This window comes from Haemorhous mexicanus, chromosome Z (assembly GCF_027477595.1).
Source record: "Haemorhous mexicanus isolate bHaeMex1 chromosome Z, bHaeMex1.pri, whole genome shotgun sequence".
In the NCBI taxonomy this organism is placed as follows: Eukaryota; Metazoa; Chordata; class Aves; order Passeriformes; family Fringillidae; genus Haemorhous; species Haemorhous mexicanus.
In genome coordinates this window covers 52287538-52302301 of record NC_082381.1, presented here as the reverse complement: position 1 = coordinate 52302301, position 14764 = coordinate 52287538, and the positions used below count along the sequence as shown (strand labels likewise).

Below are 14764 nucleotides of genomic sequence, written 5' to 3'. Positions count from 1 at the left end.
TCACAGCAGTACTCTAAAATTGCCATTTACAAAAGTATCCAACTTCTCTTCCTTATTCCTAGCTTACCTGGTATTTGGAGACATTTTAGGTTCTGACTGGAATTCTTTATTATCAAACAATACCTAAAACCTGTATTTATCTCAGAGGTTCTTACTTACTTCAGTTGACAACATTTTACCATCTTTCAGTCTCTCATCCATACTATTTCTCCTTCTGAGCAGCTGATCCCTTTCCATTTGGAGAGCCTGAATTTTTTCCAAAATGTCTGACTTGTCAGCAGGGCTGCCCTGAAGCTGCATACTTTTATCACACAGCTCCTGATCCAGCATACTTAACCGGGTAGATAATTTCATACTATCTTTGTTCAAAGCCTAAAAAAAAACACAGCACCCACAGATATAAAAATGAGAAATTTCTTCCCGGTAAGAAAAAGTAAGTGACACTGTCACATTCTGAAGTGAAAAAATTGCTTGTTTCTTGTAATGGGACCTCATTTACTTTGAGTGGACAGATAGCATTTAAAATAAAATGTTAATCGTGCAGTTTTCTACATAATAAAAATTAAAGGCATTAGTCATTATAGGCAACAATGATACTTTGTATTCACTCTTTTTACTGGAAAGTAAATATTGCAAGACATTTCCCTGCTATGTTCTCTAGATAGTGGAAAGACTTAGTCATATTCATAAATAATATATCATAAATATAATATCATTTAATATTCTGCAATAACAATTCCACAGTTCAGAATTCTTTGGTTTTGGTTTTTGTTTCATTGTTGCAATTTTGGGGAGAAAAGTGAATTAAAATGATTGTCTGTGTTAATTACAATTTAAATGACAACTGGTCAAGTTACATAATATCTGCATCACAGTGGTATAGACACAGGAGGTCCCTTGAGCCTCCTCTGCTACCTTATCTGCCCTCCCCCCCCCACCAGTCTTTCAGTTAGCCTTATTACTGTGGCGAGTTTTGTGGCTTTTTCTTGAATCACCTGACTAGATCTCAGTTTCTTGATTTCCAGGTAGCTTTTCTCTTGCAATAATGCTTCTTTTTTTGCTACAATGGCTTCTCTTTTCTTTAAATCTTCTTCTAGTTCTGCTAACTGTTGGTGCTGTTGAAGAATTCTTTCCATTTCTTCATCCAGCCATTTCTTCTGCTCTTCTAATTTCTAAAGTTTCCAGAGAGATCCAAAGAGCATTAACCAGGACATTTTGACTCAGAATGTTATGATTATGTTTTACCTTTCTTCAGAATCACTGATAAAACTGTAGAAGACATTAACATTTCTAATGTCAGGGTTAATTCTGCCACAGAATCCTTACTCAGAATAATACAGACACTGGACTGACTTAAAAGGGGCCTCAGAAATATTATATTGCTACATCTCATATAAACAAAATTGTATCAGATGCAGTATCTTTTCTAAAAAGTATCTTTTTTAAAACTACTAACATAAATAGATGTCATCTACCCAAGCACAACAACTAGGTTTAGATGGTACCATGAAAATTCAGCTAGCTTATCTTCACTGCATTTTAGTGGCCCAAAATCAGCTCTTTGCTGGACCTGCAAGCATGGTCCATAATAAATTTATTCTGAAGCCACAGTTTATCAGAGGATATATTCCTGTTAAGGCTAAAAAGTTTCCTTTATTTAACTTTTTAAATTTCTTTTCACCTTTAAAGACTGAGGGTAATTCATATTTCAGTGTCCATGTCTGAAATAATGTAGGTGGCACTGCTCCACAGGATACTTTTCTAACCCTGTTATCAACAACCAAAACCTGAAACCACTGTAATTTATGTCAGAGTAGAAGCCAAAACAAAATAAAACACCTGAACAACCCACAGAACAATTAAGGTCACCCAAGGTGACCCTCAAGGCACATCAAGGTCACCCTCAAACCTGCTGTATAACTAAATCTGCTGAATTCACAGGTTTCTGAATCAGTATTTTTGACAAATTATAGGAGGAAAAAAAAGACACTAAGGCCTGCCTTTCTTTCATTCAGAAAGAGTACAGTACAAGAGCTGCTAGGCTCTACTTCCAATTTTTGCTATGGCAAAAAAAAAAAGACAAAATTATGATGATATACTCCTCATGCAAATAGTTTACAAAAATAGATGACTAGAGATGAAGAAAGATCTTTTTTTTTTTTTATTTCGGGGGTCACACATATTTGGAATAGATTAACTACCTGTAGTTTCTGTGGAGCTCCCACTGAGTTATTTTTCTTCCTTTTAAAAGCAGCAATTTCTTTATCCTTAATTTTAAGGATCTTCTGTTGTTGCTCCATCTTAAGTTGAAGTTCCTTTGAAAAAGCAAAAAATACCATTCTTTCTACATCAGTCAGTCAAATACATTTCATGTGAGAGTCCCCCCAAGATATAATCTGACATACTGACTCTAAATTTAAAAAATTGCTATTCAGATCTAGACACCAGGTAATAAAATTAAAAAAAAAAAAAAGCTGAAAAAGAAAGGCAAAATGGAGATTAATGTAAAATGTTTGTAGACAATTTCTTTGGTGCATTTATCAAGAAATTCGTTAAGGCATTATTGAAAATAAGGGAAAGCCTGGTGGTGTAGTTTTTTGGGGAAGCAGGGGCAAAAATTATTCATCCTAATCTTTGTCACAGGGAAATAGGAAGAATCCTACTTTCATTCGTTGCTGGTCCTGCTGAAGCTCTGCTTCCAGTTGCTTCTTCTTTTCACTCTCCTCACATAGTCTCTTCTGTATCTGGGATTGCTGATGCTTCATCTGAGCTACTTTCTGCTCAAGTTCTCTTGCTTCTCTCTCACTTTGGTTAGATAATGAAGCCAAATTCTTGGTGTCTTGCTGCTTCTTCTGTAAGGTCTGAATGTTCAGGTTAAATTTCAGCTTAAGAGCAGGAAAACTTGTAACTAAAATAGGACTCAGCTTCATTCACTGAATTCTTAGGGTCACCAAGATTTACTAACTTCTGCCCAAACAATCACTTGTTATTGCTGTAGTTTTGAGCTATCTGGTGAAGTTGGCACAGGCAGAATTAAACATGAAAAGGTACGGTTCATGCTTGGCAATACAGTAAAAGTACTAAAATCTAGCAGACACCACAGTTCTGGAAAATTTGCGGAGACACAATGGTGTCAGAATGCTGGTCCTGAGTTCAAGTCAATAAGCAAACGCCCGCTTTCTGTATGGAACTTTTCTGACCTGTCATTCTAGGGTTGAGATGCACAGAGCACCTAAGCTGTTCCTATACAGAATACTAACTTAGATATAGCAGAATTTAAAAATAGAAGGTCAGTGTCAAAAAAATATGCCAGTGTGGGCCTGATCTTGCAAGGCATGACAGGGATTTGCTTAGACCTACAATTTATATAGTATTTCCATAAAACATCAATTTTATTTACAGCAAGTAATAAATTTGTAATACCCTCTCTTGGATAAATTCCTCTATTGGACTATACACAATGATGTATGGAAATCTCATATCTCCCAATACCTTCTTAGCCTCTTACATACCAAGCAGGTATTTTATGTATCCAACCAAGTAGATGTTAACCAGATATTTGAGTATAATAGTATTAAGCTTCCCACTAGCTACTGCAATCCGACCAGCTTCCAGTGTGTAAAACAGGTAAGAATTTTACAAACAGAGTGTTAAGGTTCAGACAGTGAGACATAGATTTGCAAATCATAATAATCAGATCAGAAATACCTGCACTTTCAACTTAGCTGCCTCCATCTTCTTCTGGCATTCTTTCTGTAACATGACTTTGTCAGGAATATCTCTCAGCTCTTTACTGTCCAGCTCCTGAAGCTGCTTTTGTGTTTCAGCCAGTTCTCTTTTGGCCTGGTCAATTTCTTGCTCCAGTTTACTTATCTTCAAAGAATACTGCCTGCTTACAGACTGAGCATCCTTACCTTAAAGACAGCATATACAAATAGTTTAAAACCAACATGATAAACAGTTGAAATGTGATACTCACTTCTGGAGTTGAAATATTACTTACTTTGTTCTGGCTAAGTCAGTAATTTCTGATACATTTCCCAACACTAAAGGAACCTGCAGTTCCCTTCTAACTCTGAAATGGACATAAAGAGAGTCCCAAATCTGAACATTTCATGAGTCACCTCATGCCACCAAATAAAGTGCCGTCTGAGTGCCAGAGTTAAATTCTTCTGCCTACTGTAGATTTTGGCAAAATGGATATCCTGTATTTCATGTTTTCGTTTGTCTTCTTTTCCCAGAAGAATATGCCATTTATTTATTACTCAGCTTTCAGCTTAATAATTAGTATATGATCTTGGATTGTGTTTCTACTCTGTGACTTGTCCCATTCAGGCAATCTGGGATGGCACAGAATCTTCCTCAGACCACCTCAAGAGAAGATGAACAACAGAGAAGAGTGTGATTGAAGGGGCTGAGGAAAGAGATCCTTACTGTCATCAGAAGGCTCATTTCTCTATCAGGACAGATGTGAAAGGGATGTATGCTACCAGAGTGTCCTGGTTTGAGAGGAAGTGAGTTTTTGGGATGCTGTGGTCAAACCAATAGGTGCTCAGATTTGAATATTGGCACCTGGCATGGCCACTGAGGACGTGGATACACCTCTGAGAACACAGGGGGGTTAAAAGCTGAGAACTCCCAGGGGGAAGCTCTCTCAGGTTCTGTCCGTGGAAGAGAACAGAGCTCTGGGAGGGGAAGCCACGAGGGCTGAGTGAGGTAGGCGGGCCTGGGACAGAGAAGGGAGGTGAAGGCCCCTGCAGGATGGAAGGGTGGAGGAGCCCTGTGAGACATCGGGCAGCCCCCTGGGGGGGGGGGGAGAGAGAGAGAGAGAGAGAGAGAGAGAGAGAGAGAGAGAGAGAGAGAGAGAGAGAGAGAGAGAGAGAGAGAGAGAGAGAGAGAGAGAGAGAGAGAGAGAGAGAGAGAGAGAGAGAGAGAGAGAGAGAGAGAGAGAGAGAGAGAGAGAGAGAGAGAGAGAGAGAGAGAGAGAGAGAGAGAGAGAGAGAGAGAGAGAGAGAGAGGGAGAGAGCGAGAGAGCTTGTGCCACCTGGAAATTCGGCATCATGTGCTGGCAGCATGGCCGGCCGGGAAGGAGAAGGGGGGTGGCAAGAAGGTGCCCGGCTGCTGGCAGGGCAGCGGCAGGACAGCATGAGAATTCTGGACGGGCAGAGCCTGATATTTTAACCCTTTTCTTGTATGGAAACCTTACAAATGCGGATCCTCATGGAGCTGAATAAGGAGAGAGATAGAGGTGGAATAGCAGGAACTGGGCAAGTGTGATGCAAGTTTGTGCAAGTGAAAGATGTCCGAGAGAAGCTGAGAAGAATCCTAGGTGGGAGGAGGTGATGGAGTGGCCTTTGGCTGGACTTTTCTTGTATGGCCATGGACAGAACCATTTTTCCTGTGACACAGAGACTGCATTTAGGGGAAGGCAATGGCTCGGAGCCAAGAGAGCGCAGTGATGTGATGTGAAGGAGAGCGTGAACAGAGACGACGGGTGAGGAGGGTGGTGGTGCCCTCGATCTTTGGTGAAGGAGAAGAAGATGATCTCTGTTCTCGAGGCCCCTCGGCCCCAGGGGGTGAATTTGGGGGGGACAGATGTCCTGAAAGTGAGAGACTGTGCCCTTTATGGAACTGGGCAAAGCACCCTTAAAAGGAAAACCCTCGAAGCAGCTCTGGTCCATGCGCAGTGGTGAGAGCACTGGGAAGATGTCACGATGGCAAATGTTCTCCGGGCGGTGCCACGTGTGGCGTGGAAACACAAGAGGTTTCAACTGTGTTTCCTGGGGAAGCCCATGGTGCAAGAGGGACTCCTGTCTTGATGAACTGAAAATTGATTATCTGAAGGGTAGAGATGGACTGAGAGTTAGTGATCTGAGGGCTGGTAACTGAATTGAGAATCCAAGGCTTTGTCCTACTGTGATGTATTGGGAATTTGGTGGGAGGAGGAGGAATGTTTGAAGGTTTTCATTCTGAGTTCTGTGTGTGTTTCTTTTTTTAGATATAGTTGTAGGTTAATAAAGTTTTTTTTCCCTTTATTCCTAAGCTGGAGCCTGCTTTGCTCTATTTCTGGTCACATCTCACAGTAGACACCAGAGAGAATGTATTTTCATGGGGGTGCTGGCATTGCACCAGCCTCAAACCATGACACAAGGACAGTGATTTTTTCCTTCATCCACTTCTGACTCCCATTTCTCTACTGTTATAGAATATAGAAGATACAATGATGTATCTTTTCTCCAATCCCAGACATTATGTCACAAATACACATCAACAAAGAGATAGCACTGACCAGACATTAAAAATTACACTACTGTTGGATAAAAGCAAAAACACAAAACACAAAAAATATTTAAAAAACAATCTTCACAGTAGAGTAGGCTGTAATCCAAAATTTCAGTGTGATCACGGCAAGTAATTAGCAAAATCTGTTGATTTCTAGGTTGTTAAAAGTATTCTTGTCTAAGATAATTATGTAAAAACTAAGACATACAGGACTTTAGGTTTTCAGTGACTTTTCCTTTGTTTCAGAACATCTTAATTCCCTACAGTATCCAATATTCCTACAGTAGCCACTTACCTGTTCTTACTAACTCTTTAATAAGTTCCTCTTTCCTTTTGATATTAAGTGCAAGTTCTCTTATTTTTTGCTCAGCCTTAGCAAGTCTCAACTCTGAATTCTTTAACTTCTGCATGTTAAAAACATGGATTTTCTGGAGGCTGTCAATCTCTTCACCTTGAAAAAAACAAAGCAGAACAGTTATAAAATCTGGAATAGATGCTGTATTCAAAAGGTAGTGCTCTGAAATATTGACTGTGTGCAGTTTTTCCATATGAAGTACAAGAATCAAAAGGAGAGAAGAAAGCAGGTTATTCTTCCCTGCCATATGTCTAAACAGGAAAAAAAAGGATGGTATGCGCAAGACCCTAAGTATGAAAAATATTCCAGAAACCACTTCAGTATTTCTGGTAAGATAATAGCATCGATATTCTTTCATTGAAGCAGTACTAAAGATTTATATGTGACTAGCTTTTGATAAGTGAACTGCTTTCTGGCTAGTAGGTATTACTTAGCGGTTACTAACATCAGTTTCAGAATGGGAAAGAAAAACAGAAATTGTATGTAGGAAAACCTACATTGAATTATAACCAAAATAATATTTGTAACAAGTGCACATATTTTGCTGGGAACACTATTTATATGTGCTAAAGACATTATTGCATTGAGGCATAAACTTTAAGGAATTCAGGGATTTTAGAGAAGCTAAGATTTTAGTTAGAGATAAGCTTTATTAGAGTTAATTAAAATAAATGGGTAGGCCTTGATGAGGTTAAGAGTTAGTAGTTAACTAATAACTGATTGCTTATCAACATAATGTTTGGTTAGCTGGGTTTCTAATGAAGAATACAGAAACTGATAAATAGCTCTTAGGAACATACGACAATTGTAGGCCTCCTCTGTTCTGAGACCAATTGAAGACAGGGAATGGGAGTTCTCCCAAGGGTTCATTTGTCATATTTGCATTGAAAAGGTAGAAGGGTCAGAACGAGGAAGACTCCATTTACTTCCTCATTTTGGGACCCCTCCCCATGAAAAGGACCACTGACCCATTTCGAGGAACAAACTGCACATGCTTAATAGCTTTTGGCCTCATTACCATACGAAGCGGGGAATGGGATGTACCAAAGTTATGAATATGCATTTGTATTTTGGGTATTCAATACTTGTATAGATAAAAGGACTCTGTAATCACCTGTAAATTGCAGTGTGTATTTGAGAGCTATCCCACACGCTGCCCAGCATCACAGTAAACATACACTTTCTAACTCTAAACTGTTAGAGAGTCTTTGTCCGTCACATTTGGATATTGGTACTAGATCAATATCCATAATTTTAATAAATCAGCATATTCTGATACTGTAGTAAGATTTGCTCTGATGACTCCCATTATACCTGTAGTTGCGTCAGTTTGTAGCGCAGATTTATTGGACAATCCAGACTTGTCTACTCGACATTTCATGTCGCTTACATCAGGAAGTAAGCACAGAGAAGTATGATTTTTTGTCCATGTTCGCTTTATGGAACATCTGTGAAAGAACAATAAACATGCTACTCTGCAAATACACAGGAATTTTTTATTTTCTTTAAGCATCATGCAAAGTAGATGATCTTAACAGAGAAGAAGCTCAAAATTCTTCTCTGTTAAAAAGGCATTTTGCCTTCTTCTTCATCCACACCACTCCCACACTCACCATCACCCAATCTTCCAGTCTTCAAGGTAGACTCTGACCCACAAGCAAGGATTATGCAATCTTTGCTAAACCTACATATATTAAATTTATTTTGCAGAATGCCCAGTTGGTCCCACAGGTTTACTGTAAGTATTATTATAGATGGTCTCATATCATGGAAGGATTAGGCACTAATACTACCTTTCCTATACATTTTAATGTAACAAAAGTTAATGAACAACAAAAAATTACTTATATGAGGTTTCCTCTTCTCTGCCTGTATTGTCTTCCTCTTCATCACTCTGATCAGAGAGGTGGCAGTGAAGGACTTTATCTTGATCTTCTAACTTGCTCAGTATAATCTGCCTGCGAATGTGGAATTCTGCCATTATCTGGGCCAGAGACAAGATGGGGGGGCTGGTATACCCCTGTCAAAAAGCACACAAAAATAGTGATGGGTAAAAATACTTGCAATAATTTAGCAATTCATTACTCATATTTTAAAAAATATTTCACCACTTGAGCTGGTAAGCAAAATTACACAGGTTTTCTATAATAACTCTGAATACCTTTGTAAAAAAATGTTTTGCAAGAGCCTAGAGGAGTTGTTCTAAACGTGAAAGAGGGCACTGGTAGCAATTCATTATCCCATGTACTCAACATATTGGTAAGAATAATAATTCATTTTTTATAATGCTTCATACTCAAGCCCTCAAAACCTCTAGAAAACCAGCTGGGGGGTGAAAACATGACAGCCATAGCACTTGTAGGTGGGAACTTTAGGCCTAAATATTTTGGATAATTGTGGCATAAACAAAGGTTACAAAACTAGTTTTTCAGTGGGAAAAACAGTAGTATTTGAGAAAGCAGCAGTATCTGAGAAAGACATCATATGTTATCATGTCATGTCTAATGACTGGCCTATAAGAATTACAAAGTAGAAGGGCGAAAATCTGGGTAGACCTTACCTTTTGGATCTCTGTCTCTGAAGGCAGGTGAACAGGGTGCAGCAGGTTTTTTGTGACTGGGACACCATAGCGCCTCCTAGCAAATGCCATGACAGCTGGCCCATCTTCATAAGCACTTGGGAAATCTAAAGCTTTCACATCTGTAAACTTCTCTAATTTCAATTTTAGCTGATCAATGACTATATGCTGTTCCACCATTTTCTCAATCTCATGGGAAAAAAAATAAAGCAAAAGCAAAACTGAGCTCTGTATCATATTCTCAACTTCTAGCTCCTCAAAAAGGTCATGAATCTTGTAAATCGCTCAATAACCCTAAATTATTGTGCAGGGAACAGGCAAATTCTGCAACAAACTGAGAATTCTATGACATATCATCAGTCTCAGAATCCCCTCCCCGCATCCCACTCCCCAGTCCAATAAAGTATAGACACATTTTTGTTCAGAAAGACCTACCTGGGTGTCCTGGGTTACAGAGAGAGTGCCAATGTGGGGTGTAACCAAACTGAGTATTCTATACCATTTCTGACAAACTGTTAGTGATGGGTCATTTGCAGTAGATGTCCAGTAGATGCCCAGCTGACACCTCAGGTTACAAGATGGGTATTAAATGAGGTAAGGGGGAAGAGCTAAACTCTGTGAGAAGGGGAGTGTTTCTTTTTCTTCACATATGACTCTGCAGTGCTAACTCCTTCTGGGGAAATACCAGCACTGTCCCACTGATCCTGAAGGGGTCATCTCTGCCAATGGCCCATAGTGGCTCAACAGCACCACCATAATGGACAGCTATAACAACTTAGACCACCAAGGATTCCCAAAAATATCCTATGACTTTCATGACTACATCATTCCCATTGTGCAACTGTCCACCCTGGGAGAGGTGCTGAATACTCTCCCTTGAACCTGACCATACATAACTGGAGACTTGGAACCCCCATCATGCCTGGACAGATGCAGACGAGGCCCAGAACTTCCACAGGACCACCACTTTTGACTGCAACCATCACTTCAACAGGACTGCAATCACCACTTGATAGGACTGCAACCACCACCTCAACCAACAGGATGGCAGGTTGTAATCTGACTTTGTGGGTCTAAGCCAGTTTTAATGCGTATCATTACATTTATTTTAACCTTTCTATTAAATTGTGACTCTGACCAGAAAAGTCTTTCTCAGCACACCCGGTTTAGTTATGTTAGCCTATCCAGGCATCTAGTGAGAAGTGGATGACATAATTACGAGCTCATGCTTGCTTTATATGTGTGTTTACAGAGAAATAAAATGAGAATTAAATATTTTAACAAATATTTAATTAAACAAATATTTTCAAATTAAACTTACAGTCTGGGTCTTATTAATTAAACATGTATATGGGCTTCCTCTTCCACTTGGTACAATTACACTTTAAAGATTACTTGTATTAATAAACAAAACATGTACATGATCCCAGGTTCACTTGTTGCTTTTTCTTCCACCCAGCCTCAGGTTTGTTGATAATGCTAAATTGGAGACCTTATCCGCTTCTCTTAGAGCACTCTCCATACATTGTTCAAAAGTACTTATCTAAACTGATTCATCCATAAGGCCAAGATTATATCCATTATTCAACTCGCTCTATCATTTTTGATTCTTTTTGAATATGGTTAAAATCTGGCCTAGCAACAACAGAGAAGAAATATAGCGCATGATACATTCTACATTCTTCTACTTCGAGTAACACATTTTTATTCATTCTTTATGTTGTTGTCTTAGATTGAAAGTTCCTTCCTAATACAAACAATGCTTTACAAGTTGTCATTCTTTTGGAATACAATACATATTATTCCTATGTTACAGAAAATAGAATATATGTATGAATATTATTTTTGTTATAGTTTTGAAAGAAGTAACAGCCAACTGATCCACCTTGAAGGTATTTGTCCCTGATACAATTGCACATACAACTCCACAGTGTAATACCCATTGCATAAATACATATGTGTATAAACATTTATTACCTCCTACCTCATACCTGCTACTCTAGAAGTCCTTATTCTATCATGTACCATTAAATTACATATGCCTGTGAATACAATGTAAAATATTTGACAGAAGCACTTGCTTTACATTGTATGTTTTTAAATAAAAGTGGCAGTTTAGTCAACTAAATGCCAAAGTGGTGCCTGAAAGCTCTCAAGCTTCCCTCCTGTCCCTGATACTGAAAGAACCTTCTATCTACACTGTGGCAGCTACCTTGTATCCTCCAAAATTCATTTAAGCGTTATCACAGTACAAATTGACACTGTGGTGTTCAGGCTGAAAAACATCCATCCAGAAGTGACAGAAAAGAAAGAAAGTGACAGAAGGAAGAAAAAGATCATAACTAGTTTACTTACCTTTAATGCACTGACTCTCCCCAAGACACCAGAAAGGAAAAGGAAAAAGAAGAAAAAGTATAATAAGGAGAAGAGCACTAGCTATCCACATTTATGCTTTTCTCTTTCAAAAATTGACATAATAAATTATCTGTAATCCACACGTCTGGCAACACCAGCAGATTATTAACTATTCTAGGTGCAGTCTTCTCAACCTTGAAATGTTATGCACATATTAGCCACTGTAATTTCATTAGCAAATTCAAGATCTACAGAAGGAAAGAGACTCTTTGTCACTACCTCACTTTCCACTGTGTCACTCAGTTTTCTTTAATGATAAATTATCAGAAAGTCAGGATGGAATTCTGTCTTATAAAGTCAAAAGGTATAACAAATTAAGTTTCTATACAACTTTTCAATTAAATTATTCTATAGGATCCATACAGTCTTTTTTCAATTCTAAAGCATCTTTCCAAGTCTTTCAAATCCTAATCTATTAATTGTCCTGAAACTCCTTAACAATGATACAAATCTGGGGAGAGGGTTGTGTGTTATGCTTCAGGAAGCACAGAGAGCATGAATGGCTCACTTCTAGTTATGCAGGAGCCTTTGGCACGGCTAGGCTCACATATAGTCTCCAGGAATCATATTACAGTGATACACCCACTAGAAGAACCCAACTCATTCTGTGAAACTGTTCTAATTCAAACAAAATGTCCCCAGCATTGACTGGTAATAAGTAAAAAAAATTTTGAAGGACCTGTTGAATGTATTCACATGGTAGAAGGATGGTTCAATGCAGATAAATGTGTAACAGTGGAAAAATACCTGTAATCTTTGTGTTTCTTGAGCCTCCTTTAAAAATTCCTGTTGTTCTCTCTTTTCTTGTAGTAATGTCTTTATCTGATTCTGCAGTACCTGTATTTCATGATTCTTCTGGCTAAATAGTTCTTCATCCATAACTAGTACCTGCTAGATAATAAAAGAAAAGTTCAGCTGGGCAAGAGGGACATTATTATTCCTACAACAAAATAAAACCTCCTCTGTTGTTAAAAGATATGACCAGAACTGCAAAGTCTTGAAGTATGTATAGCAAATTGTCTAAGTGGTTATCTGCAGTTTCTAGCAGATATTTCTTCACTTCTGTTCCATCTATTGATTCTGTCAAGTTTCATTCTTCCCAAGGAGATAATGTACTCACTACCAAACCTAATTTATTGAAGTATATATGAAATTCAATTATTCTCTTTAGCATGCTGTTACATATAGCTATAAGATCACAGCATCTTTTGATTGATAATGCTAATAATTGTTCTCTAATGAAAACAATAAGAACAGCTGTCCTCAATCTGCAACTTGGGTAACAGTTTAAAGATTAAAGAAAACACAAGAATGCTTGTTCATATGTTCTTGTAAATGAAATTATACCGATTGATGGAAACTTCCAAATGTTGTCAAATATTGTTAGTCTTCTAGAAAGCCTGCAGAAGCCAAAGATAAAGTATTGAAACATTACATCAACCCACAAACCTTCGTATTCCTGCTCTTCCTATTTTTTTCTCCAAGAGTCCTGGTGGTAGACATATGAATGAGTTTGGGTGTTAGCTACAGTCAGTCCGGTATTTTAATATCATGTAAGACAGCATTATTCAAGCAACAATAGCTGCTAGCAAAGAAATCTGTATGTGCAGACAAGAAGAGGTCCTCTAGTAGTTATTAAACCTGTCCTATGCTCTGGAGTCCATAGTGTCTCATTTATTTTAGCCTTTCTCTAACCATCTCTTCCTGGCTGTAGATGGCATACTCCCTGGGGAAGGGAGTTTAAGCTAAGTTTAAGCTCAGCTTTTACACTGTTTTGAACCAGGGAAACAGAGGTTTAAAACAAGCCACAGAAGAAAATCAAGAAGGAAGAAAAAAAGCTGTGATTAAGGTTGCTTGAGAACAAAGAAAAGACAAAATTTGTTTATGCAATTGCCTGATAACAATCTATAGCTTTATCAGTTTGGTTGCAAACCTAAAAATGGGTTGATGCTACAAAATTCTAACTTATTGGAGCACTGCCTCCTTCCACACATGACAAAACTCAAATTAGTTTCTCTGAGGTGTTCATCTGGCATTAGAACTTCACTCAGAATCCAACTGGTGTACAGCTGTTTTAAGTAATAAAATAATTTTGATTTGAGATTATTTTCACTGTACAATAACCTGCATTTCTTTTCTTTTGATGTTCACAACATTTTAACTCAGCACATCCAATAGAAGTACTTCCTAAATGTCAATGGGGATGTTTCTAAAAAGAATTATTTATTTGATCATGTGTCATTTCTATTAGGAGACATGCTCTCAGAAGGCTGAGAGCTCTTCTCCCCACAGGTCATCTCTGGGACTATGATCTGTTGTGAGAGAAACAGCTAATCAGCACTAGCGATATGACAGGATCCTCATGGGATATCTACAAGCTAAGACGCCCAGATGTTTTGAAATTTTCACCTTACTTGGAAAACCATAAAGAAGTATGATGTCATCAAAAAGCAAAAGTTGATGTTTAACACAAAAGCAAATGTTAGAAAGTGATTAGACAAAGAAATCTACAAATAGCTTAGAAACTCTGTTAGCTAAAGGCATGGTAATGGAAAAGGAAATACAGGAGGTTTTGGGAGACCATAGCTGAAGAAATACAGTTTAGGAAATTGCTAAGAGATAAGAGATGAGACTGTAACTTTGTAATATTACACAGACTAGAATATTACATACATAGTATTAGATAATATTAGACAAAAGTTGCAAAACTTAGTCCCTGGGTTATCTGTAAATTCACTGATATCTTTGAAAATATCTGTGTGGTAATTATATCTGTAATGCTTCTGACAGAGTAATATCTTCCCAGGATTCAACAAAATTTCTGGGTTCACAAGACAACTGCTGAGGGAATGCAACTAAGTACATACACACTTCCAAGAGAAAGGAAAGTTCTCTTTCTTTCTCTTTCTCTTTCTCTTTCTCTTTCTCTTTCTCTTTCTCTTTCTCTTTCTCTTTCTCTTTCTCTTTCTCTTTCTCTCTTTCTCTTCTTTTTCCCCCTAACTAAGAAGAAAACTAACTTTCCTAGCTCACTTCCAAGCCCCCAGTCCCAAGGCAGAGTAAAAAAAAGGAAACTTGTGGGTCAAGACAGAAATTGTACAGTAAGTGAAGGTGAAGTGAAAGAACAGAGAAAATAA

The 14764-nt window shown here is 38.1% G+C and overlaps 1 protein-coding gene across 8 annotated transcripts in view; it reads right to left on the bottom strand.

The window, feature by feature from the left end:
• The window catches only part of KIF27 (kinesin family member 27), a 38563-nt gene that overhangs the window by 12160 nt on the left and 11639 nt on the right, over positions 1 to 14764 (bottom strand). For 6 of the 8 annotated variants that reach the window (XM_059873935.1, XM_059873937.1, XM_059873933.1 and 3 more), the window contains 10 exons: positions 12378 to 12521; positions 9198 to 9404; positions 8482 to 8657; positions 7952 to 8085; positions 6578 to 6733; positions 3709 to 3914; positions 2664 to 2861; positions 2202 to 2315; positions 996 to 1172; positions 160 to 372 (listed from right to left, as the gene is read on the bottom strand). In XM_059873935.1, coding sequence (XP_059729918.1) covers positions 160 to 372; positions 996 to 1172; positions 2202 to 2315; positions 2664 to 2861; positions 3709 to 3914; positions 6578 to 6733; positions 7952 to 8085; positions 8482 to 8657; positions 9198 to 9404; positions 12378 to 12521 — 1725 coding nt within the window. The remainder of the gene's footprint in view (positions 1 to 159; positions 373 to 995; positions 1173 to 2201; positions 2316 to 2663; positions 2862 to 3708; positions 3915 to 6577; positions 6734 to 7951; positions 8086 to 8481; positions 8658 to 9197; positions 9405 to 12377; positions 12522 to 14764) is intronic. The other 2 variants (XM_059873938.1, XM_059873939.1) reach the window with 2 other exon arrangements.